Source organism: Poromitra crassiceps (genome assembly GCF_964638095.1).
Source record: "Poromitra crassiceps genome assembly, chromosome: 29".
NCBI classification, from domain to species: Eukaryota; Metazoa; Chordata; class Actinopteri; order Beryciformes; family Melamphaidae; genus Poromitra; species Poromitra crassiceps.
The window spans coordinates 4,661,402-4,686,035 of NC_139641.1; the positions used below are offsets into that span (position 1 = coordinate 4,661,402).

Below are 24,634 nucleotides of genomic sequence, written 5' to 3' on the forward strand. Positions count from 1 at the left end.
GGCTAATGTGAGGTCACGTGACCGGCTGCTTTACCAGGCTAATGTGAGGTCACGTGACCGGCTGGTTTACCAGGCTAATGTGAGTTCACGTGACCGGCTGGTTTACCAGGCTAATGTGAGTTCACGTGACCGGCTGGTTTACCAGGCTAATGTGAGGTCACGTGACCGGCTGGTTTACCAGGCTAATGTGAGGTCACGTGACCGGCTGGTTTACCAGGCTAATGTGAGGTCACGTGACCGGCTGGTTTACCAGGCTAATGTGAGGTCACGTGACCGGCTGGTTTACCAGGCTAATGTGAGGTCACGTGACCGGCTGGTTTACCAGGCTAATGTGAGTTCACGTGACCGGCTGGTTTACCAGGCTAATGTGAGGTCACGTGACCGGCTGGTTTACCAGGCTAATGTGAGGTCACGTGACCGGCTGGTTTACCAATGTGAGGTCACGTGACCGGCTGGTTTACCAGACTAATGTGAGGTCACGTGACCGGCTGGTTTACCAATGTGAGGTCACGTGACCGGCTGGTTTACCAGACTAATGTGAGGTCATGTGACCGGCTGGTTTACCAGGTTAATGTGAGGTCACGTGACCGGCTGGTTTACCAGGCTAATGTGAGGTCACGTGACCGGCTGGTTTACCAGGCTAATGTGAGGTCACGTGACCGGCTGGTTTACCAGGCTAATGTGAGGTCACGTGACCGGCTGGTTTACCAGGCTAATGTGAGGTCACGTGACCGGCTGGTTTACCAGGCTAATGTGAGTTCACGTGACCGGCTGGTTTACCAGGCTAATGTGAGTTCACGTGACCGGCTGGTTTACCAGGCTAATGTGAGTTCACGTGACCGGCTGGTTTACCAGACTAATGTGAGGTCACGTGACCGGCTGGTTTACCAGGCTAATGTGAGGTCACGTGACCGGCTGGTTTACCAGGCTAATGTGAGGTCACGTGACCGGCTGGTTTACCAGGCTAATGTGAGGTCATGTGACCGGCTGGTTTACCAGACTAATGTGAGTTCACGTGACCGGCTGGTTTACCAGGCTAATGTGAGGTCACGTGACCGGCTGGTTTACCAGACTAATGTGAGTTCACGTGACCGGCTGGTTTACCAGGCTAATGTGAGTTCACGTGAGCGGCTGGTTTACCAGGCTAATGTGAGTTCACGTGACCGGCTGGTTTACCAGGCTAATGTGAGGTCACGTGACCGGCTGGTTTACCAGGCTAATGTGAGGTCACGTGACCGGCTGGTTTACCAATGTGAGGTCACGTGACCGGCTGGTTTACCAGGCTAATGTGAGGTCACGTGACCGGCTGGTTTACCAGGCTAATGTGAGGTCACGTGACCGGCTGGTTTACCAGGCTAATGTGAGTTCACGTGACCGGCTGGTTTACCAGGCTAATGTGAGGTCACGTGACCGGCTGGTTTACCAATGTGAGGTCACGTGACCGGCTGGTTTACCAGACTAATGTGAGTTCACGTGACCGGCTGGTTTACCAGGCTAATGTGAGGTCATGTGACCGGCTGGTTTACCAGGCTAATGTGAGTTCACGTGACCGGCTGGTTTACCAGGCTAATGTGAGGTCATGTGACCGGCTGGTTTACCAGGCTAATGTGAGGTCATGTGACCGGCTGGTTTACCAGGCTAATGTGAGGTCACGTGAGCGGCTGGTTTACCAGGCTAATGTGAGTTCACGTGACCGGCTGGTTTACCAGGCTAATGTGAGTTCACGTGAGCGGCTGGTTTACCAGGCTAATGTGAGTTCACGTGACCGGCTGGTTTACCAGGCTAATGTGAGGTCATGTGACCGGCTGGTTTACCAGGCTAATGTGAGTTCACGTGAGCGGCTGGTTTACCAGGCTAATGTGAGTTCACGTGACCGGCTGGTTTACCAGGCTAATGTGAGGTCATGTGACCGGCTGGTTTACCAGGCTAATGTGAGGTCATGTGACCGGCTGGTTTACCAGGCTAATGTGAGTTCACGTGAGCGGCTGGTTTACCAGGCTAATGTGAGTTCACGTGACCGGCTGGTTTACCAGGCTAATGTGAGGTCACGTGACCGGCTGGTTTACCAGGCTAATGTGAGGTCACGTGACCGGCTGGTTTACCAGGCTAATGTGAGGTCACGTGACCGGCTGGTTTACCAGGCTAATGTGAGGTCACGTGACCGGCTGGTTTACCAGGCTAATGTGAGTTCACGTGAGCGGCTGGTTTACCAGGCTAATGTGAGTTCACGTGACCGGCTGGTTTACCAATGTGAGGTCACGTGACCGGCTGGTTTACCAGGCTAATGTGAGGTCACGTGACCGGCTGGTTTACCAGGCTAATGTGAGTTCACGTGACCGGCTGGTTTACCAGGCTAATGTGAGGTCACGTGACCGGCTGGTTTACCAGGCTAATGTGAGGTCATGTGACCGGCTGGTTTACCAGACTAATGTGAGTTCACGTGACCGGCTGGTTTACCAGGCTAATGTGAGTTCACGTGACCGGCTGGTTTACCAATGTGAGGTCACGTGACCGGCTGGTTTACCAGGCTAATGTGAGGTCACGTGACCGGCTGGTTTACCAGGCTAATGTGAGTTCACGTGACCGGCTGGTTTACCAGGTTAATGTGAGGTCACGTGACCGGCTGGTTTACCAGGCTAATGTGAGTTCACGTGACCGGCTGGTTTACCAGGCTAATGTGAGGTCACGTGACCGGCTGGTTTACCAGGCTAATGTGAGGTCATGTGACCGGCTGGTTTACCAGACTAATGTGAGTTCACGTGACCGGCTGGTTTACCAGGCTAATGTGAGTTCACGTGACCGGCTGGTTTACCAATGTGAGGTCACGTGACCGGCTGGTTTACCAGGCTAATGTGAGGTCACGTGACCGGCTGGTTTACCAGGCTAATGTGAGGTCACGTGACCGGCTGGTTTACCAGGCTAATGTGAGGTCATGTGACCGGCTGGTTTACCAGGCTAATGTGAGTTCACGTGACCAGCTGGTTTACCAGGCTAATGTGAGGTCACGTGACCGGCTGGTTTACCAGGGTAATGTGAGGTCACGTGACCGGCTGGTTTACCAGGCTAATGTGAGGTCATGTGACCGGCTGGTTTACCAGGCTAATGTGAGGTCACGTGACCGGCTGGTTTACCAGGCTAATGTGAGTTCACGTGACCGGCTGGTTTACCAGGCTAATGTGAGTTCACGTGACCGGCTGGTTTACCAGACTAATGTGAGGTCACGTGACCGGCTGGTTTACCAGGCTAATGTGAGGTCACGTGACCGGCTGGTTTACCAGGCTAATGTGAGGTCACGTGACCGGCTGGTTTACCAGGCTAATGTGAGTTCACGTGAGCGGCTGGTTTACCAATGTGAGGTCACGTGACCGGCTGGTTTACCAGGCTAATGTGAGTTCACGTGACCGGCTGGTTTACCAGGCTAATGTGAGGTCACGTGACCGGCTGGTTTACCAGGCTAATGTGAGGTCATGTGACCGGCTGGTTTACCAGGCTAATGTGAGGTCATGTGACCGGCTGGTTTACCAGGCTAATGTGAGGTCACGTGACCGGCTGGTTTACCAGGCTAATGTGAGGTCACGTGAGCGGCTGGTTTACCAGGCTAATGTGAGTTCACGTGACCGGCTGGTTTACCAGGCTAATGTGAGTTCACGTGACCGGCTGGTTTACCAGGCTAATGTGAGGTCACGTGACCGGCTGGTTTACCAGGTTAATGTGAGGTCATGTGACCGGCTGGTTTACCAGGCTAATGTGAGGTCACGTGACCGGCTGGTTTACCAGGCTAATGTGAGGTCACGTGACCGGCTGGTTTACCAGGTTAATGTGAGGTCACGTGACCGGCTGGTTTACCAGGCTAATGTGAGGTCACGTGACCGGCTGGTTTACCAGGCTAATGTGAGGTCACGTGACCGGCTGGTTTACCAGACTAATGTGAGTTCACGTGACCGGCTGGTTTACCAGGCTAATGTGAGTTCACGTGACCGGCTGGTTTACCAGGCTAATGTGAGGTCACGTGACCGGCTGGTTTACCAGGTTAATGTGAGGTCACGTGACCGGCTGGTTTACCAGGTTAATGTGAGGTCACGTGACCGGCTGGTTTACCAGGCTAATGTGAGGTCATGTGACCGGCTGGTTTACCAGGTTAATGTGAGGTCACGTGACCGGCTGGTTTACCAGGTTAATGTGAGTTCACGTGACCGGCTGGTTTACCAGGCTAATGTGAGTTCACGTGACCGGCTGGTTTACCAGGCTAATGTGAGTTCACGTGACCGGCTGGTTTACCAGACTAATGTGAGTTCACGTGACCGGCTGGTTTACCAGGCTAATGTGAGGTCACGTGACCGGCTGGTTTACCAGGCTAATGTGAGTTCACGTGAGCGGCTGGTTTACCAGGTTAATGTGAGGTCACGTGACCGGCTGGTTTACCAGGCTAATGTGAGTTCACGTGACCGGCTGGTTTACCAGGCTAATGTGAGGTCATGTGACCGGCTGGTTTACCAGGCTAATGTGAGGTCACGTGAGCGGCTGGTTTACCAGGTTAATGTGAGGTCATGTGACCGGCTGGTTTACCAGGCTAATGTGAGGTCACGTGAGCGGCTGGTTTACCAGGTTAATGTGAGGTCACGTGACCGGCTGGTTTACCAGGCTAATGTGAGTTCACGTGACCGGCTGGTTTACCAGGCTAATGTGAGGTCACGTGACCGGCTGGTTTACCAATGTGAGGTCACGTGACCGGCTGGTTTACCAGGCTAATGTGAGGTCACGTGACCGGCTGGTTTACCAGACTAATGTGAGTTCACGTGAGCGGCTGGTTTACCAGGCTAATGTGAGTTCACGTGACCGGCTGGTTTACCAATGTGAGGTCACGTGACCGGCTGGTTTACCAATGTGAGGTCACGTGACCGGCTGGTTTACCAGACTAATGTGAGTTCACGTGACCGGCTGGTTTACCAGGCTAATGTGAGTTCACGTGACCGGCTGGTTTACCAATGTGAGTTCACGTGACCGGCTGGTTTACCAGACTAATGTGAGTTCACGTGACCGGCTGGTTTACCAGGCTAATGTGAGTTCACGTGACCGGCTGGTTTACCAGGCTAATGTGAGGTCACGTGACCGGCTGGTTTACCAGGCTAATGTGAGGTCACGTGACCGGCTGGTTTACCAGGCTAATGTGAGGTCACGTGACCGGCTGGTTTACCAGGCTAATGTGAGGTCACGTGACCGGCTGGTTTACCAGGCTAATGTGAGTTCACGTGAGCGGCTGGTTTACCAGGCTAATGTGAGTTCACGTGACCGGCTGGTTTACCAATGTGAGGTCACGTGACCGGCTGGTTTACCAGACTAATGTGAGTTCACGTGACCGGCTGGTTTACCAGGTTAATGTGAGGTCACGTGACCGGCTGGTTTACCAGGCTAATGTGAGTTCACGTGACCGGCTGGTTTACCAGGCTAATGTGAGGTCATGTGACCGGCTGGTTTACCAGACTAATGTGAGTTCACGTGACCGGCTGGTTTACCAGGCTAATGTGAGTTCACGTGACCGGCTGGTTTACCAATGTGAGGTCACGTGACCGGCTGGTTTACCAGACTAATGTGAGGTCACGTGACCGGCTGGTTTACCAGGCTAATGTGAGTTCACGTGACCGGCTGGTTTACCAGGCTAATGTGAGGTCACGTGACCGGCTGGTTTACCAGACTAATGTGAGGTCACGTGACCGGCTGGTTTACCAGGCTAATGTGAGGTCACGTGACCGGCTGGTTTACCAGGCTAATGTGAGGTCACGTGACCGGCTGGTTTACCAGGCTAATGTGAGTTCACGTGACCGGCTGGTTTACCAGGCTAATGTGAGGTCACGTGACCGGCTGGTTTACCAGGCTAATGTGAGTTCACGTGACCGGCTGGTTTACCAGACTAATGTGAGGTCACGTGAGCGGCTGGTTTACCAATGTGAGTTCACGTGACCGGCTGGTTTACCAGGCTAATGTGAGGTCACGTGACCGGCTGGTTTACCAGGCTAATGTGAGGTCACGTGACCGGCTGGTTTACCAGGCTAATGTGAGGTCATGTGACCGGCTGGTTTACCAGACTAATGTGAGTTCACGTGACCGGCTGGTTTACCAGACTAATGTGAGTTCACGTGACCGGCTGGTTTACCAGGCTAATGTGAGGTCACGTGACCGGCTGGTTTACCAGGCTAATGTGAGGTCACGTGACCGGCTGGTTTACCAGGCTAATGTGAGGTCACGTGACCGGCTGGTTTACCAGGCTAATGTGAGTTCATGTGACCGGCTGGTTTACCAGACTAATGTGAGTTCACGTGACCGGCTGGTTTACCAGGTTAATGTGAGGTCACGTGACCGGCTGGTTTACCAGGCTAATGTGAGGTCACGTGACCGGCTGGTTTACCAGGCTAATGTGAGTTCACGTGACCGGCTGGTTTACCAGACTAATGTGAGGTCACGTGACCGGCTGGTTTACCAGGCTAATGTGAGGTCACGTGACCGGCTGGTTTACCAGGCTAATGTGAGGTCACGTGACCGGCTGGTTTACCAGGCTAATGTGAGGTCACGTGACCGGCTGGTTTACCAGGCTAATGTGAGGTCACGTGACCGGCTGGTTTACCAGGCTAATGTGAGTTCACGTGACCGGCTGGTTTACCAGGCTAATGTGAGGTCACGTGACCGGCTGGTTTACCAGGCTAATGTGAGTTCACGTGACCGGCTGGTTTACCAGGCTAATGTGAGGTCACGTGACCGGCTGGTTTACCAGGCTAATGTGAGTTCATGTGACCGGCTGGTTTACCAGGCTAATGTGAGGTCATGTGACCGGCTGGTTTACCAGGCTAATGTGAGGTCACGTGACCGGCTGGTTTACCAGGCTAATGTGAGTTCACGTGACCGGCTGGTTTACCAGGCTAATGTGAGGTCACGTGACCGGCTGGTTTACCAGGCTAATGTGAGTTCACGTGAGCGGCTGGTTTACCAGGCTAATGTGAGTTCACGTGACCGGCTGGTTTACCAGGCTAATGTGAGGTCATGTGACCGGCTGGTTTACCAGGCTAATGTGAGGTCACGTGACCGGCTGGTTTACCAGGCTAATGTGAGTTCATGTGACCGGCTGGTTTACCAGGCTAATGTGAGTTCATGTGACCGGCTGGTTTACCAGGCTAATGTGAGTTCATGTGACCGGCTGGTTTACCAGGCTAATGTGAGTTCATGTGACCGGCTGGTTTACCAGGCTAATGTGAGGTCATGTGACCGGCTGGTTTACCAGGCTAATGTGAGGTCATGTGACCGGCTGGTTTACCAGGCTAATGTGAGGTCATGTGACCGGCTGGTTTACCAGGCTAATGTGAGGTCACGTGACCGGCTGGTTTACCAGGCTAATGTGAGTTCACGTGACCGGCTGGTTTACCAGGCTAATGTGAGGTCACGTGACCGGCTGGTTTACCAGGCTAATGTGAGGTCACGTGACCGGCTGGTTTACCAGGCTAATGTGAGGTCACGTGACCGGCTGGTTTACCAGGCTACCTACCAGCTGTCAGCATGTCAGAAAGAAAGCAGCCATGTGTTCTGATGTGCTCAGGTTGCAGGTTTGAATCCCAAAAGACACTTTGGAAAGAGTCGAGACTCTTGGACCATGGCACAAACATGACAAACTGCAGCAGATTCCAACCGAGGGGGCAGCTTTCTACAGCAAAAACTGCAGTTCCTAGAATAGCCACTTGAGGCTGGCTGCGAGAGCGATTTAATCCCCATTCACCCCCATGTAAAAATGCCAGTCTTTACAGCATGAATAAACATGTTTACAGACTGGTTCAAAAAACTGTTTTGGGGCCGTCTTGCAAATTTCACCGTTCATGACAACTCAACTGTCGGGGGGTGAATTTTTATAGAACTCGCCTGTTTAGAGTAAAGTAAATGATAATGATAAAGCAGACTATGCTTTGGGCATGATTGACAGGTCGCCTGTCCAGTGATCGCGCAGCTCGCAGATCACGGACCAATGACAGGTGGTCAAAACACCAAACTACAGGCTTCAAAACGGGAGTCCACAAAGCAATGGGATATATATTATATTATAAATAAATATTATAAATAATATTATAGCCTCTGATTCAACACGTCAGACTCATCATCAACCTGTCCTATGGTGACTATTTGTCACGCCATAGCAGTGCCTGCTTCTTGACTAAGTGTGTGTGTGTGTGTGTGTGTGTGTGTGTGTGTGTGTGTGTGTGTGTGTGTGTGTGTGTGCGCTTTCAGATCCTGCGTGTGACAGACCGCCATGGTGGCCAAGGACCCCAACATGAGCCGCAGCCCCTTCACCAGCATCAAGGTTCGGCCGCCTGGTGCTTTCTGTTCATATTTACCAACATGGGAATTTTAATATAATACAATTATAAATCCATATTAAACCATAAACTTAATGACTGGCCTGGAAAATATTTAATGAAAAAAGTGTCCATCTCTTCCTGACTCTTTCTTCTTCATCATCTTCTTCTCATCTGCCTGTAGTTCTTTGTCTTCTGCCATGGCCTGCTGCAGTTGGCCCAGCTGTTGGTGTCCGGCTACCTGAAGAGCTCCATCTCCACCATCGAGAGACGCTACGGCCTCTCCAGCCAGAAGTCTGGCCTGCTGGCCGCCTTCAACGAGGTGAGATCTCTCCAAGAGAGCAGAATCGACCAGATTCACGTTCAGAGAACTCGAATCGATAGAGCAGTGATTCACATTGAAAACAGCGTTCCAGGATGGAGCAGCAGCCATCTCGCTGGGACCCGTTGGACTAGCTTCTGTCTAAAGTGAACCTACAGCGAGTCACTGAGATGAGAGGGTTTACAGCACAAGAACCAAAGCAGCTTCTCTGTGTTAACATGCTAATGTTGACTAGAAGAGCTAGAGAGGGAAGTAGTCTATACAGTCTGTGCTAAAGCTATGTTAGCCTCATCGCGCTAACGTTAGCTTCCAGTTGAGTTTTGACAGTTCGCTAACAGACTCATCTGCTCAGTTCTCAGTGTGATACCTTGCAGAGTGCTTTGCTGTCGCCAAACCAACTAACACTTGAAATTCCATAATTGCTTTTTATGCTGTAGGCTACTAGCCAAATTACAGTACATAGACTGTTTAAGTGTCAGTCATTGCTGAGATTTAGGTCCATTTCACACATCAACACAGCTGGAGAGCAAGAACGGAATTACTCAAATGCAGCTGACTGCAACCCTCTGTACTCTATGTCCGTAGCTGCAAATATCCAGTCCACAGTTACCATAGTTGTGCCTGCTGACAAGAATTATCATTGATAATTGATCATATAATTATTGATATTAATAATTGATAACGTCTCTGTATTTCTTCATCGATCATAAGTATGTTGATCATTTATCAACAAAGCTTATGATCAATAAAAGACAAAAAGAAGGCCAAGAAGATAAAAAACAAGTGGCTGCACAAGGCACTTTCATTTAATCGTTAACTCTTTTGTTTAGTTTTGGGGGGGGAAGTAACAGGAGCTGTCCAATGCCACGTTTGTTTTGATGAGATGACCCCTAACCCTGACCCTAACCCTGACCTCACTCCAGGCTGTCTTTGAAAAAACAATCTGCTCTGACCCATGTGCTCCACCACGAGTACCAGCTCCTCCCCTCTGGCAGGCGCTACAGGGTCCCCAAATGCAGGCTAAACCGCTTTAAGAACTCTTTTGTTCCCTTGTCCATCAAAGCCCTAAACCAGGGATGTCAGAGATACGGCAGGTTTCAACCGGCCCGCGAGATGTTTTGGAATATTAAAAAAAAAATATATATATATATATATATATATATATACAGTATATATATATATTTTTAAAATTATTATTATTATTAAATTTGCACCCCATTATCATGAACTACGTGTGGCTAATAAGCAAGCTAAGAGTTCATTCATAAGTAAATTTAACCTGCACTACAAATGGTAAATGGCCTGCATTTATATAGCGCTTTTATCCAAAGCGCTTTACAATCAGTAGATATTCTACATTCACCCATTCATACACCGATGGCGGCAGGCTACCACGCAGGGTGCCTACACACCATCGGGAGCAAGGAGGGTTAAGTGTCTTGCCCAAGGACACAACGACAGCAGCTGGGAGGGAGCGGGGATCGAACCGCCAACCCTTGTGTCATTGGCCGACCCGCTCTACCGCCTGAGCTAAAGCCGCCCACACTACAAGGAAGTATGTCAATAGGTCATCAGGTATAAACAAAGCCGCCATGATGCCACGCTGGAATTGAATCGCGCATTGGGCTACCTACCAAAAAACAAAGGAATCAACAAGATGCTGTCGAAAAAGAGAAAGGTTGACACGGAATGCAGGCAGTTTCAAGAGAAATGGAAAGAGCAGTATTTCTTTTGTTAAGTAAATGGGTAAATGAGTCGAATTGATTTTAGTAAAAAAAGAAATCCGGCCCCCATGAGGTCTCAGTTGAAGAAATCCGGCCCTCTACCTAATATGAGTCTGACACCCCTGCCCTAAACAGTAGCTGAAGGCCGCCCCTGTTGCCGTTTTTAACCTGTGTACTGTTTTTACTGCTATTTTAAATTCTATTCGTCTTTATCTATTTTAACCTATATATTGAAGACAAACAGTGTTGTGCAATTGGGGTAATGTGCAATTCTGTTCTTTTAGCAAATATATTTTTAAAATATTTTTAAAATCACAGACTATATTCGTTTTGACCTATTTTAATCTAAATACAGAAGGCTACAGTGTTGTGCAATCTGGGTAATGTGCAATTCTGTTTTTAGCAAATATATCTTTTATAATCTCTTTTATGCATTGGATTGTACTTTTTTGGGCAGTGTGCAATTTTGCTAACTGCAATAGTCCTAATGTATGTGCTGTATGTATTGTCTGTATGTACGTGTTGCCTGCCAAACAGCAGCCATAAGGTGTATGTCCAAGACAAATTTCCAAATTTTAGGATAGACAATAAAAGTCTATCCTATCCTATCCTAGGCCCTCATGAAAAAGTACTACTGAATCACTACTAGGGGTGTCACGATACACTAATTTCACGATACGATACGATACACGATATTGGGTTCACGATAACGATACGATACGATATTTTAACAATATTCTTTTTAACAAAAGTAAATAATTTTTATGTATTTATTTATCATTTATTTAACCATGTGAGTCCCGTTGAAATCGAAACCTCTTTTCAAGGGAGCCCTGGGAAAATACTGGAAAAATAGTCTTTCATTTGAAATACACAAAATACAAAACAAATGCTGTTTTTGGAAATTGTTATTATAATAACTATAAAACAACATGGAAGATAATGCTTCTCTTGCAATAGAATGTGTCACACTGTCACAAACTAAATGTTTGTTGCATGGTGAAAGAAAAATAAAGTATACAATCTATTTCTTAAATAACTCATGCTCAATGGCCCCTAAACTTATGTAATCTTATGTACCCCTTGAGCTGTTTTGCCATGCCAGTAGTAGTCTACCCCCTCACTCATGCGTGTTGATTCTGCTAAATTTGTTCTATTATTATTCAGGAGCAATTTTTTTTTTTTTACGATACGCATATCGTGACGTTTCGATATCGCGACATATCGTGCGACGAAATATCGTGACACCCCTAATCACTACTATACAATATCTACAGAAAACCTACTGTTCCACTACTTGATTACTATTGAGATGTGTAGTGATTTCAGTCGTGATTTCAGCAGTAATGAGTAGAGAATTGGGACATTTCACTATTGATTGATAATGACTAAATAGTGACTATTTAAATCACTGCATGATTACTACTTAATTACTTCTGTCTCACAATTTGGCTTTTGGGAAATGACTATATAAACACTACTCATCCTTTCACATTTATTATTGAATTACTACACAATGTTTTATTACAACTGATCATTGAATTGAATTGAATATTGCATTTATTTTCATTTCTACATAAACCCTTTTGAATCACTATGAAAAACTGACACAACTGATACTAGTTGCCTATTCAGTGTCATGCTATATTTTCCTGCATATAGATTCTTCTCATCAAACAAGAATGAGCTTACACAAGCTTGATTTACGATCCATTTCTTAAATTGAATATTGTCCTATTTACACTTTGAAGGTACATTCCAGTGATGTTTTTGTGTTAAAATAAGTGTTAAATGGCTCGATATTCTGACAGCAATCACTGAAATACTGAGTGTTTGGTCAGTAACTTGGAGCCCCCAACCCCCCGCTGTCCTCTATCTCTCTCCTGTAGTCCTGCAGGCAGGGCAGACGTATCTCGGGAACCGTAACTCGTAGAGAGACTCACTGTCTCCAATGAGAGACTCATTGGATAAAAATTGGCACCGACCTCAAACTATCCAATCAGAGAAAAGTTGACATTTTCTGGGAAACGGAAGGTCAGATTGCGATGCCTATAAAGGACTTATTATCTATGTTTCCCCCCCGAATCCAATCCCCCTATCCCTGACGCTCTACAACTTACGGTTGTGGAGATACATCTGCTGGGGGGAATAGCGTGATCGTCCCAGGCACTACTGTACATCCTGCAAGTGAAAAGAAGTGGCTGGTGACTGCACATGTAGCGGAGGAAGCATTGTGCTAGTTTGCAACTCCCAGATCAGCAGAGGGGGTGGAGCAATGGCCGGGACAGTAGGGGGAATTGGCCAAGTACAACTGGGGAGAAAATGGGAGGGGCTAGTTTCCTCATAGAGACACTGCGTAACGCGTCATCATTCAGAAACCACGCCCAAGACGGGGGAAAACACAAACTCCTGTCCAATCCTGGTGTCCTATGTCACGTGCATGGTTGCGTGTTGCACCAAAAGATCGTATATACGGAAGATGAACACTCCAACTTACTTCTTGACAGCTAGATCCACATTTTTCTTCTCGCCAATTCTCAATGTCTTCCTTGTTTTGCTCAGGAGTACAAAAAAACTTGAACTGGCGATTTTTTACATTTGTTTTCTGCGCAGCCCCACCACACAACAGCTTTTAGCTATGTTTAATTCAAGGAAAATTACGCTGGTGTGTGGAAATGAACGGAGCTCTTCCCCCGTGATGGGCGTGGCCTATTACATACAGTGTCTCTATGGGAACCCAAAAAGAACCTGAGCATATTTCAAGTAGTTTGAACCAGTGAAATTATGTTATATTACTGGTTATTATGTTAAAATCCCCTGTGATTTTTTGGGGGGGAGATACAAGGTTTCTTCCAAACAGTGACGGTAATGGCCTGTAGACTCTTTGCAGGATGCTGGCATGTGATTGACTGACTGTGTGTGCAGGTGGGGAACGTGGCGCTCATCATGTTCGTCAGCTTCTTTGGGAGCAGAGTTCACCGGCCGCGCGTCATCGGGGGCGGAGCTCTGCTGGCCTGCCTCGCCACGCTGCTCATGGCCATGCCACACTTCCTGAGCGGGAAGTACCATTACACCGACCACATCAGCTGTGAGCCAACCACAGCTTTGCTTGCTTTTATTTCGTTTTTATTTTTTCTCTCTTTCAATTCAGTTGGATTTCAGTGAGTTTCCAGTGTGGCTTTGCTAGCTTTAGCTTTCTTTGTTTAAAAATATTTAGTTTAGTTTGTATTAGTTTGAGTATTAGTTTAGTTAAGACTAAACAAAACAAAAAATCAAACCAGGTGTGAAAAAAACTATTTTAGTAACTGAAAATCCAAACTAGACTTTTAGAGATAAAAACGAACTGAAACAATATTATAATAATACATATAAATAATATGATGTACTTAACTATAATAACCTGGGAGACAACACACACACACACACACACACACACACACACACACACACACACACACACACGCACGCACGCACACACCTCAACTTCGTCTCACCTTCCCACCTGTCTCCATGTTCGCCAGCTGCCAGTGACAACAGCTCCGGCCTCTGCCAATCAGACAGCCTCTTCTTCACGCCGGCGTCCAATCAGAGCTGCAGCGAGCGGGAGAGCCTCACCCAGCGCGGGATCTACCCCTTGCTTCTGATTGGCCAGCTGCTGCTGGGCATTGGCACCGTGCCCATCCAGCCCTTTGGCATCTCCTACGTCGACGACTACGCCAGCAAGACGAACTCGCCGCTCTACCTAGGTACAACAGGCACTCATACCTAGGTACAACAGGCACTCATACCTAGGTACAACAGGCACTCATACCTAGGTACAACAGGCACTCATATATATACTCTGCATTCATCTGCTCCTCGGCTCAATGTCCTATTTTCTGTCCGACATGACGTCAGTGTGTTCATGTGCCTGTGGCAGTAGCGAAGCGTACACCGGGGCAGAGGGTGCACCCGCCCCGGGGCCCACTCGTCAGGGGGGCCCCATCAATTTTTTTTTTTTTTTTTTTGCAGGCCAGGCCAGGCCAGGTCTGTAAAGTGGCTTCACTGTAGGCTTTCTTGGACATAATATTACTTGGCTCAATGAGTGACAAATTGTGTTTTCGGATATAGGGGGTATCAGCTATTTTACAGTTGTGACTTAAAATGACTTTATTTAATAGTCAGTGGTGTGAGTGTGAGAGGAATTCAATCAATTGACAATAACATTGGTGTGTTTAAAATGAGATATTCCACTAAATATGCAAACATGCAAAAAAGGGAAATTTTTCTTTGCGCAAAAAAAAATAAAAGAAAATTGATGGGGCCCCCCTAAGAGCTTCGCCCCCTCTAGGCTGATAGGGTCGCTCTGCCCCTGGTCAGTGTGTTCATGTGCCTGTGGCGTTGGAATGATCGCAATGTGGAAACCAAATCATGATTCATGCTAATAGTAATAGATAATTTGGACAGCAACTAACGGTAATACCATAATTGACACGTGAGCAAAATAAAATAAAAAAGTCTCTTGTCGTCAACCAGTGTTGGGCAAGTTCCTTTCAAAATGTAATATACAGTAGTACCAGTTAATTTCATTTGAAAGTAATAAGTTACTTTACAATATTACTGTCTGTGTAACTCATTAATTATTACAACTACCTTTGCATTACTTTCACCACTGCAGTAGCAGAATGACATCGCCGCCCCGGAACCATCCAGAAAAATAATTTTAACCGTCTTGAAGTCAGTGTAAACCATCCAAAATTCAAAATGTTATCCTTTTCCTGTCATCTATAGTGGTTATTTGGCTAAAAACACACAATTTGTTTAGGAAATGATTGTGTCTTGTACACAATTCATTGTTTTAATGAAGGTTGAAATCAGAACATTGGGAACCTGACTATATCTAGAAATGTTGTCATGAAATGTATTTTGGGTTCACAAATGCTGAGATTCAATGTAGAAACGTAACATGCCAACATTTTATTCTGGCGACTGAGCTGGTGTGCGTGTGTGTGTGTGTGTGTGTGTGTGTGTGTGTGTGTGTGTGTGTGTGTGTGTGTGCAGGCATCCTGCTGGCGGTGACGACCATTGGCCCGGCCTTCGGCTTCTTGATGGGCTCCTTTATGCAGCGCTTTTACGTGGACATCGACAAGTTGTCCTCAGGTGAGTCCAGACCATAGAGACCTTAGCTCTCGTTCACACAGGACGCCGAACGTAAGCAGAGCTGAAGCTTGAAGCAGACACAAGCTGAACGTAAGCAGAGCTGAAGCTTGAAGCAGACACAAGCTGAACGTAAGCAGAACTGAAGCTTGAAGCAGACACAAGCTGAACGTACGCCTTACTGTTCACACAAGACGCCTTCTCTTTTCCTCTCAGCGCCTACTCTCGCGCCTTGAACCTGCCCACAACTCCCATTGACTTCATGCCTCACGGCTTCACGGCTTCAGTTCAGCGTCACGCTTGGAAATTCGGCGTCAATCCTGAGTGATCGCTTCGGCATGGCGTGAGCGTGGCTTCAGCACGGCGTCGGCGTGGCACGCCCGCTGGTGGTGTGAACGGCTCCGCCTGTTAACAAGGACGCCGAAATGAAACTTGTGGGTACAGCGTAGGTACAGCTTCGGTTGAGCGTTGCTTCGGCGTCCTGTGTGAACGGGGCCTTAGAAAGAGATGGACGCAGTGTGTGTGACATCATAGACCTTAGACAGAGATGGACGCAGTGTGTGTGACATCATAGACGTTAGAAAGAGATGGACGCAGTGTGTGTGACATCATAGACCTTAGACAGAGATGGACGCAGTGTGTGTGACATCATAGACCTTAGACAGAGATGGACGCAGTGTGTGTGACATCATAGACCTTAGACAGAGATGGACGCAGTGTGTGTGACATCATAGACTTTAGGCAGAGATGGACGCAGTGTGTGTGACATCATAGACCTTAGACAAAGATGGACACAGTGTGTATGACATCATAGACCTTAGACAGAGATGGATGCAGTGTGTGTGACATCATAGACCTTATAAAGAGATGGACGCAGTGTGTGACATCATAGACCTTAGGAAGAGATGGACGAAGTGTGTGTGACATCATAGACCTTAGACAGAGATGGACGCAGTGTGTGTGACATCATAGACCTTAGACAGAGATGGACGCAGTGTGTGTGACATCATAGACCTTAGACAAAGATGGACGCAGTGTGTGTGACATCATAGACCTTAGGCAGAGATGGACGCAATGTGTGTGACATCATAGACCTTAGGCAGAGATGGACGCAGTGTGTGTGACATCATAGACCTTAGGCAGAGATTGACGCAGTGTGTGTGACATCATAGACCTTAGACAGAGATGGATGCAGTGTGTGTGACATCATAGACCTTAGATAGAGATGGACGCAGTGTGTGTGACATCATAGACCTTAGACAGAGATGGATGCAGTGTGTGTGACATCTTAGACCTTAGATAGAGATGGACGCAGTGTGTGTGACATTGGTTTTATTTCGTTGAAGCTCGGCTCCCACCTATTGCCATCTCTGCGTGGTACACGCTATCGAATGCTCTTACCTTTTATTACTTTAAAAGTGTCCTTTCCAACCATCCATTAGACCGTTGACAGGATGCAGACTGGACCCTTGGAAAATCCGGGGCGATCCTGACGGTCTCATGGTCTCCCATCCAATAGCAGGAGTAGAGGCGGGCACAAGCCCTCACGCCTGGAATTGGACCGGGAAAACACCACTCTTACCTGCATTCGGCCAAGGACAGACGTGTGAATTATTGCTCCAGATTAGCGTTAGCTTGCCCGACCACTTTCACTTCAACTGCTCCCCGTACATCGGCGTAGCGGACGGGAACCTCGGTCGTTGATTTTCCGGTCTGGAAGGTTACCTTCGCCTGGGCGGTGAAAGTTGGAGGCGAGCGACAAAGCTAAGTGTTTTTTTCACGTGTCGGCGGCTTTTAAGAACAAGCCGGTCCGAGTGTCGTTGTATGCTTGCTAATTGAATTGCTCTGTCTAAGCTAACCTCACGTAGAGATAACTCTCCGCTACTAGCGTCACGTGTTTCGTAGCTTAGTCTCGTTCTTGTGTTGGGTTACAGGTATTAGTCGGCACCACTGCCGACTGGCTTGCTAGAGTTAAGACCCGCTAAAATAGCCTGCCGCCTAACGCGCGCTCGGTCTGCCACGTTCAGTGGTTTGTGTAACTCGCTTGCTTCAGTGTTACCCACAAGGCGATAAAGAAGAGGATACATTAACGTTAACGTTGTTCGCCTGTCACTACCGCGTGTTCTAACAGGATGGCTAGTGTTAACAAGGCGAAGCGCTGTGCGGACAAGTGTGGCGCGTGGCTATCAGCCAAGGACTCGCACACGCTGTGTGTTGAATGCCTGGGACAGGCCCACGCAGATAGCTGCCTCGGAGATCCGGAGTTTTGCCTCGCCTGTACTGAGATGCCTCGTAGCACTCAAAAATACAGGGCAGACTTCTTCAGAGGCCACGCTGGCGGCGTTGCTGCTGCAGCTGAGCCCAGCCAGAGTCAGACTACCTCTGGGCCTGCTACCTCCGACACCCCGCTGCCTCTCGGACAGCAGCACGTTGACAACTCTCGGGAGGGCTCCCAGCACAGCTCCCAGGAGAGCTCCCCACGTGCTTCTCGTTTGGGTTCACAGCACGGCCACAAGGAGGGTTCCCAGCAGTGCTCCCAGGTGAGCTCCCCACGTGCTTCTCGTTGGGGTTCACAGCATGGCCACAAGGAGGGTTCCCAGCAGCGCTGCCCGCTGAAGCGCCCACGGCAAGATGCGCGGGGTTCCCGGTCGGGTTCGCAGCACAGCTACCAAAGAAAAAAGGTAGGTTCCCAACAGTGCTCCCCGCCGAAGCGCCCGCGGCATGACGCGCAAATTTCCCAACGCGGTTCTCGGTCGGGTTCACAGCACAGCTGCCAGGTAGGTTCCCAGCGTGACTTCCCGCCGGGATCACGGCAGTGGGAGCAGTATACCCGGCACAGTTTCCCAGCGGGTTCACAGCACAAGACGGGTTCCCAGCGCGGTCCCCACCTGCGTTCCCCACATGGTTCCCGCTGTTCCCTGCCCCCCTCCCCCAGGTCGGGTGAAGGTGCGGCTAACTCCCGTGTCTCGGAATGGGCTCGCCTTTCCGCCAAGATGGCCGGAGGCGGGGGACCCTGGGATGACTTCCTCGAGATCCACCCAAAACGGGATGATGAGGCCTCCCTGCTGGCCGGCCCGGGTAACCCAGAAAGGGCTCACCCCGGGGGGCTCCCCCCTCCTGACGACATCTCCTCTGAGATCTACCAGAGGGAGTTCAGGGAGGTCGTGGCCAGGGCTGTTTCCGCCCTCGACTGAGACTGGCCTACGCCCCCTACAGAAGGACATGTTCACCGCCTCCCACTTCCGCGCCGTTGAGACGCCGCTACGGGGCAGCCTGCCCTTCTGCCCCGACGTGCAGCGTAGGGTTCAGCGATCCTGGACCAAACCCTACTCCTCTGAGGCCCCCATCCGACGCTTTAAGTGCTGGTCTAGCGTCGTGGAAGGGGCCCAATCAGGCTATGAACATCCCCCCCCACTGGAGAAGGCGGTGGCGGACCACCTGCTCCCAGGCCAGAAGAAGGAAGGGAAGCCCTTGCTCCCCTCCCCAGCCTGCAGGGAGACTGCTTCGCTCCTGGAAAAGTCCTATCTGGCGGCAGGCCAGGCGGCCTCCATGGCCAACACCATGGCCTTCCTGCTTAAGTATCATTGCTTCCTGGTAGACCAGGTCCAAGCAGCCCCCGAGCCTGAAATGTTCACTGAGCTACGCCGGGTCTCCGACTACGTCTTCAAGATGCTGGAGTGTGTGTCGGAGGACTCAGGGAGGGTCATGGGATCTTCGGTGGCCGCCTTGCGTCACCTCTGGCTGCAGCTCACCAGCCTGCGTGGCCATGAGAGGACGGACCTCCTCAACGCGCCCGTTTGCCCTACCGGGCTCTTCGGTTCAATGGCGGACCTCGCCAGCAGGGCCCAGAGGCGGCGTGAGGACACGGAGGCGGTCGGCAGAGTCCTGCCGCGCAAGACCGGGGCGACCCCCTGCCCGAGGTCGTTCGACGACGACCCGCGGCAGCCCTGCATGCCGTCCACGGGACAGGCAACCCCAGGGGTGGTCCGGTCCCCCAGCCAACGCAGACAGGAACAGCTCGAATGCCCCAAGGAACGCGGGGCCAACACCTCCCCAGCCAGCCTGGACTGGCGCGGGTCGAGGAAGCCGTGCCCGCCGCAGCAGGGGCTCCCGCCGTAACCCTGACAAGTCGGCCACCGCGACCGGGCCCCGAGGCCCGGCGCGTACCTAGCGGTCCCCCGGGGGGGGGAGGGGCAGCCTCCACGCTGCCAGGACCTGGCGTCCCACAGTGTTGTCGAGCGCCGAAGAGAGCCTTGCTCAGTACGTGTCCCTTGCCGGCGAAAGCTGCGAGGTGCTCGGAGGGCACCTCACCATCTGCAGGCCCCCCTGCTATTCCCCCCCCACAGCTGTCGTCGCACCAGCCGGGCAACGACCTCCTGCGGCCTCCGGGATGCAGCCCCCCCGGGCTGGTCCTGCTGGGGCCGCACACCACGGGCGACGACTCGCCGCGGCCTCCGGGACGCAGCCCCTATGGGCTGGTCCTGCCGGGGCTGCACGCCATGCTGCCACGGCCTCCGGGACGCACCCCCCCTGGGGACGTCCTGCTGGGGCCGTGTGCCGTGGCGCCTCAGGATCATGTGCCAAGGGTAACCCCGACACAGGGCACCAGACCTGCCCTGGCAAACAGCCTCCCCCTGTGGAAGAGGCTGTGCAGACCCACACCGTGGGTGCTGCGAACGCTGGAGAAGGGCTACGCGCTGCAGTTCGCGGCCCCCCCGCCGGCTTTCACGGGCATCCCTGTCTCAGACCTGGCGGATGCGGACTCCATGGCTGTCCTCGGCGAGGAAGTCTCCTCGCTTCTGGCAAAGGGCGCGATACGGCCCGTGCCGGACAAGGACAGGCAGTCCGGGTTCTACCACAGGTACTTCCTGGTGCCCAAGAAGGACGGGTCCTTACGGCCCATCCTCGACCTCAGGCGGCTAAACCCCCTGCTCAGGAAGCTTCCCTTCCGCATGTTGACGCTCCCCACACTGTTCAGAGCGATCAGACCCGGGGACTTCTTCACGTCAGTCGACCTAAAGGACGCCTTCTTCCACGTTTCCATCGTGGAAAGGCACAGGAGGTACCTCCGGTTCTCCTTTCAGGGAGTCTCCTACGAGTACTGCGTACTCCCCTTCGGCCTGTCTCTAAGTCCCAGGACTTTCACAGTCTGCGTCAACACAGCGCTGGCTCCCCTCCGAGAGATGGGGATCCGCGTTTACGTCTACCTCGACGACGCCCTGATAGCGGCGAGCTCGAGCGAGATGGTGTCCGCACACACCGAGGTGCTGACTTCCCACCTCCAGGCCTTGGGGTTCCTTATAAACTGGCGCAAGAGCGCCCTTGTGCCTCAACAGGTCACAACCTTCCTGGGTCTGGAGCTAGACTCCCTTTCAATGCGCGCCCGCCTCTCTCCGGAGAGGCTGGACAACCTTCGGAGGACAGCGGAGACTCGGCGTCACGCACGCACGATCTCCGTTCACCAGTGCTCCGTGCTACTGGGCCTTATGGCCGCGGCGACCGCGGCAATTCCTCTGGGGCTGCTGCACATGCGCCCCTTCCAAAGGTGGTTCCTCGGTCATCGCTTGGACCCAGCGATACATCGGTCCCGCGTCCTTACGCTGTCGGACCGCGCTCGCCAAGCCTTGGAAGTGTGGACGGACCGCTGTTGGCTCTTAGAGGGCGCCAGACTGGGTCCGGTCCCACTCAGGCGAGTGATTCGGACCGACGCCTCCCTTTGGGGCTGGGGCGCGGTCTTCGAAGGCCAGGCTGCAAACGGGCGATGGCAAGCCCAACAGCTTCGCCACATAAACATACTAGAGCTGGAGGCAGTTCGCCTCGCTCTTTGGCACTTCCAACATCAGATCATGGGCCACCATGTACTGATACGGTCGGACAACACCGCGACAGTGGCGTACATCAACCGCCAGGGCGGTGTCCGGTCGCTGGCTCTGAACCAGCTGGCTACGGTCATCCACGAGTGGGCCCGTCTCCACCTGCTGTCCCTGTCGGCGGCACACATTCGGGGCCACCTCAACCTGGGAGCGGACCTGCTATCGCGGGGCAACCCGCGCAATTCAGAATGGGTTCTCCACCCACAGGTGGTGGAGCAGATCTGGGCCAGGTTCGGGCAAGCCAGCGTCGATCTCTTCGCCTCGCGGCTCGCACACCATTGCCCCCAGTGGTTTTCCATCCTCGCGGACGATCCACCGTTGGGCCACGACGCGCTGGCGCACGTCTGGCCGAGGGCGGCCCTCTATGCGTTCCCCCCAATCGCACTGATTCCCCAGGTGCTGGCCAGGGTGAGACAGCAAGGGCTACAGCTCATTCTGGTAGCCCCGCACTGGCCGTCGCAGGTCTGGTTTGCGGATCTGATCACTCTGACGAGAGGTCCTCCGTGGCTGCTGCCGCGTCGGAAGGACCTGCTGTCGCAGGCGGGCGGAGAGATACTCCACCCATCCCCACACAAGTGGAAGCTGGCCGCTTGGTCCCTGAACGGGAACGGTTGCTAGCCCAGGGCCTGCCTGCGAACGTCGTGCAAACCATACAGAGTGCTAGAGCCACCTCGACTCGCACTCAGTACACCTACAAGTGGCGGTCCTTCTCACGCTGGTGCGCAGAAAGGAACCTGGACCCGGTGACCTGCGACGTTCGGCCCATTCTCTGCTTCCTCCAGGGTCTGTACGAAGCGGGCCAGTCGCCGCAGTCCCTTAAGGTTTATGTGGCCGCCATCTCGGCCTGCCACATGGACATCGAGGGCAAGACAGTGGGAGGCCTGTCTTTGGTCTCTCGTTTCATGACGGGTGTGCGCAAGCTTCGCCCCCAGACAAGGAACATCTTTCCCAAGTGGGACTTGGTCACGGTCTTGGATGGCCTCTCGAGGCCCCCGTTTGAACCACTCGACGCTGCCGACCTGAAACACCTCTCGCTGAAGACGGCATTGCTTCTCGCTTTGTCTTCCGGCAAGAGAGTGGGAGACTTGATTGCCCTGTCAGTGCAACAATCGTGCATGGTGTTCTCTAACGATGGGCGCAGGGCCACGCTCCGCCCGAACCCTGCTTATCAGCCTAAGTGTATTGGGGCTGGCTTCAGGTCCATGACCATAGACCTGGTCGCGTTTGAGCCTTCTGCCTCTTCTTCGGCGGAAGAGAGGAGACTTAGGTCGCTCTGCCCCGTGCAGGCGCTCCGTGCCTATGTGGCCAAGACGCGTACTTTGCGTACGTCTAACCAGCTTCTGGTGTGCCATGGGGCTAAGGCTCTGGGCAAGCCGTTGTCCAAACAGCGTCTATCGCACTGGATAGTGGAGGCCATTAACTTGGCCTATTCTGCCGCTGGGAAGGTTCCACCGGAAGGAATTAAGGCCCACTCTACTCGGGGCGTGGCTTCTTCCTGGGCGCTGTTGCGCGGTGTGACGGTGGAAGATATGTGCGCAGCTGCGTCATGGTCGACTCACCATACCTTTGTGAGGTTTTATAGTCTGGATGTGGGAGGCGCGACATTCGCTCATGCGGTTCTGTCTGCCTCCGCGGACTAGTTGCCTCGCTGACTGCTCCCCAATCCTTATCGGGTTCCCATGCGCTATAAGCCGTGACGGCCCATTTTTCGATCGAGAGTCGCAAGGTCGGGCACTTAGGTGCTCCTTTGCAGCAAGGTCGGTTGTAAGGTGGCAATAGGTGGGAGCCGAGCTTCAACGAAATAAAACTAAGGGGTTGTCCTACAACCCAGGTTTTATGAGTGAAGCGAGGCTCCCACCTCGGGTGCCTTGCTGCCAGTCTGTCTGGTTCTGGCCGAATGCCGGGTGAGTGGTGTTTTCCCGGTCCAATTCCAGGCGTGAGGGCTTGTGCCCGCCTCTACTCCTGCTATTGGATGGGAGACCATGAGACCGTCAGGATCGCCCCGGATTTTCCAAGGGTCCAGTCTGCATCCTGTCAACGGTCTAATGGATGGTTGGAAAGGACACTTTTAAAGTAATAAAAGGTAAGAGCATTCGATAGCGTGTACCACGCAGAGATGGCAATAGGTGGGAGCCTCGCTTCACTCATAAAACCTGGGTTGTAGGACAACCCCTTAGTTTTGTTTACTCATGTTTTGAAGCCTTGAGTTTGGTGTTTTGACCTTCGCCATATATCTTGCAACTATTGGTCTGTGATCGGCATCACTGTCAATCACACCCAAAACATCTTCCTTTTAATCATCTGTTTTACTCTAAATAGAAGTTATATCAAAATCCACCCCCATACAGTTGTTGTGAAATGAGCTATATAGGCCAAAATAACCAGGCTGTAATCATGTCAATCCTGTTGCAAACAGGCATTTTAACATGGATGTCTATGGGGATTGACTCGCTTTTGGTGCCAGCCTCGAGTGGCCATTCGAGAAACTGCAGCTTTTAGTATCACTTCCCACGGGCCTCATCTGTCCAAGCCTGAGCTTGCTGTCAGACCACTGGGCAAGTTCTGGGTTTTCCCCAAGAAGACGCGCAAGTCATCCTGAAAGCTGTAGCTCCTCGAATGGAAAACTTGACGCAGGACTCAGAAGTTCTGTCATTCCCGTTCACCCCCATGTTAAATGCCCCAATCTGTAATACTCATTAACTCATTGAGTGCCAGCCACTTTTGGAGAACGGACGCTCCCAGTGCCAGAGTTTCAGAGCGTTTTCAGTGATTTCTCGAGACCCACAGAATATTGTGTGATATTACTATGTAAACACCGAACACGCACAAAGAACGATGAGACTCTCTTCTATCATCTGCAAAAAAAAGTTTATTGATACCATTTTCCGTTCTTTAGTTATGAGCCGGAGAAGATAGGTTGTTTTGAGCAAAAAGACACGTTTCAAATTAGAAGCTGAGTTATACTTTTGTGAAATGAAGCATTTCAAGCACATTCACTGAGTCTGAAGCTAATATTTTCTGATGTAGTGACGTGGTGTAGTTGTGTGGTGCCCTGCGTGCCCCACCCCCCTCTCCCCCCCTCAGCTGCAAACTCCTCCCCACACTAACACACAGCCTAACACGCACCCAGTCTATTTTCGGAGCGCTCCGTTTTTGTGCGCCGGCTCTCAGCGCGACACGGAAATGCCAAACCGGACTGCAGGGAAAGGTTTGGCCCTTCGGCGTCGGGTGCTGCCTTTCTGGTGGCTA

The 24,634-nt window shown here is 51.4% G+C and overlaps 1 protein-coding gene across 1 annotated transcript in view; it reads left to right on the forward strand.

The window, feature by feature from the left end:
* Positions 1–24,634, forward strand: part of LOC310799967 (solute carrier organic anion transporter family member 2B1-like) — a 94,407-nt gene that overhangs the window by 16,154 nt on the left and 53,619 nt on the right. Inside the window, 5 exon segments of the mRNA XM_083662567.1 lie at positions 8,263–8,335; positions 8,515–8,652; positions 13,302–13,464; positions 13,898–14,122; positions 15,417–15,515. Of these exon segments, the coding sequence (XP_083518693.1) occupies positions 8,285–8,335; positions 8,515–8,652; positions 13,302–13,464; positions 13,898–14,122; positions 15,417–15,515 (676 nt within the window). The 5' untranslated portion in view covers positions 8,263–8,284.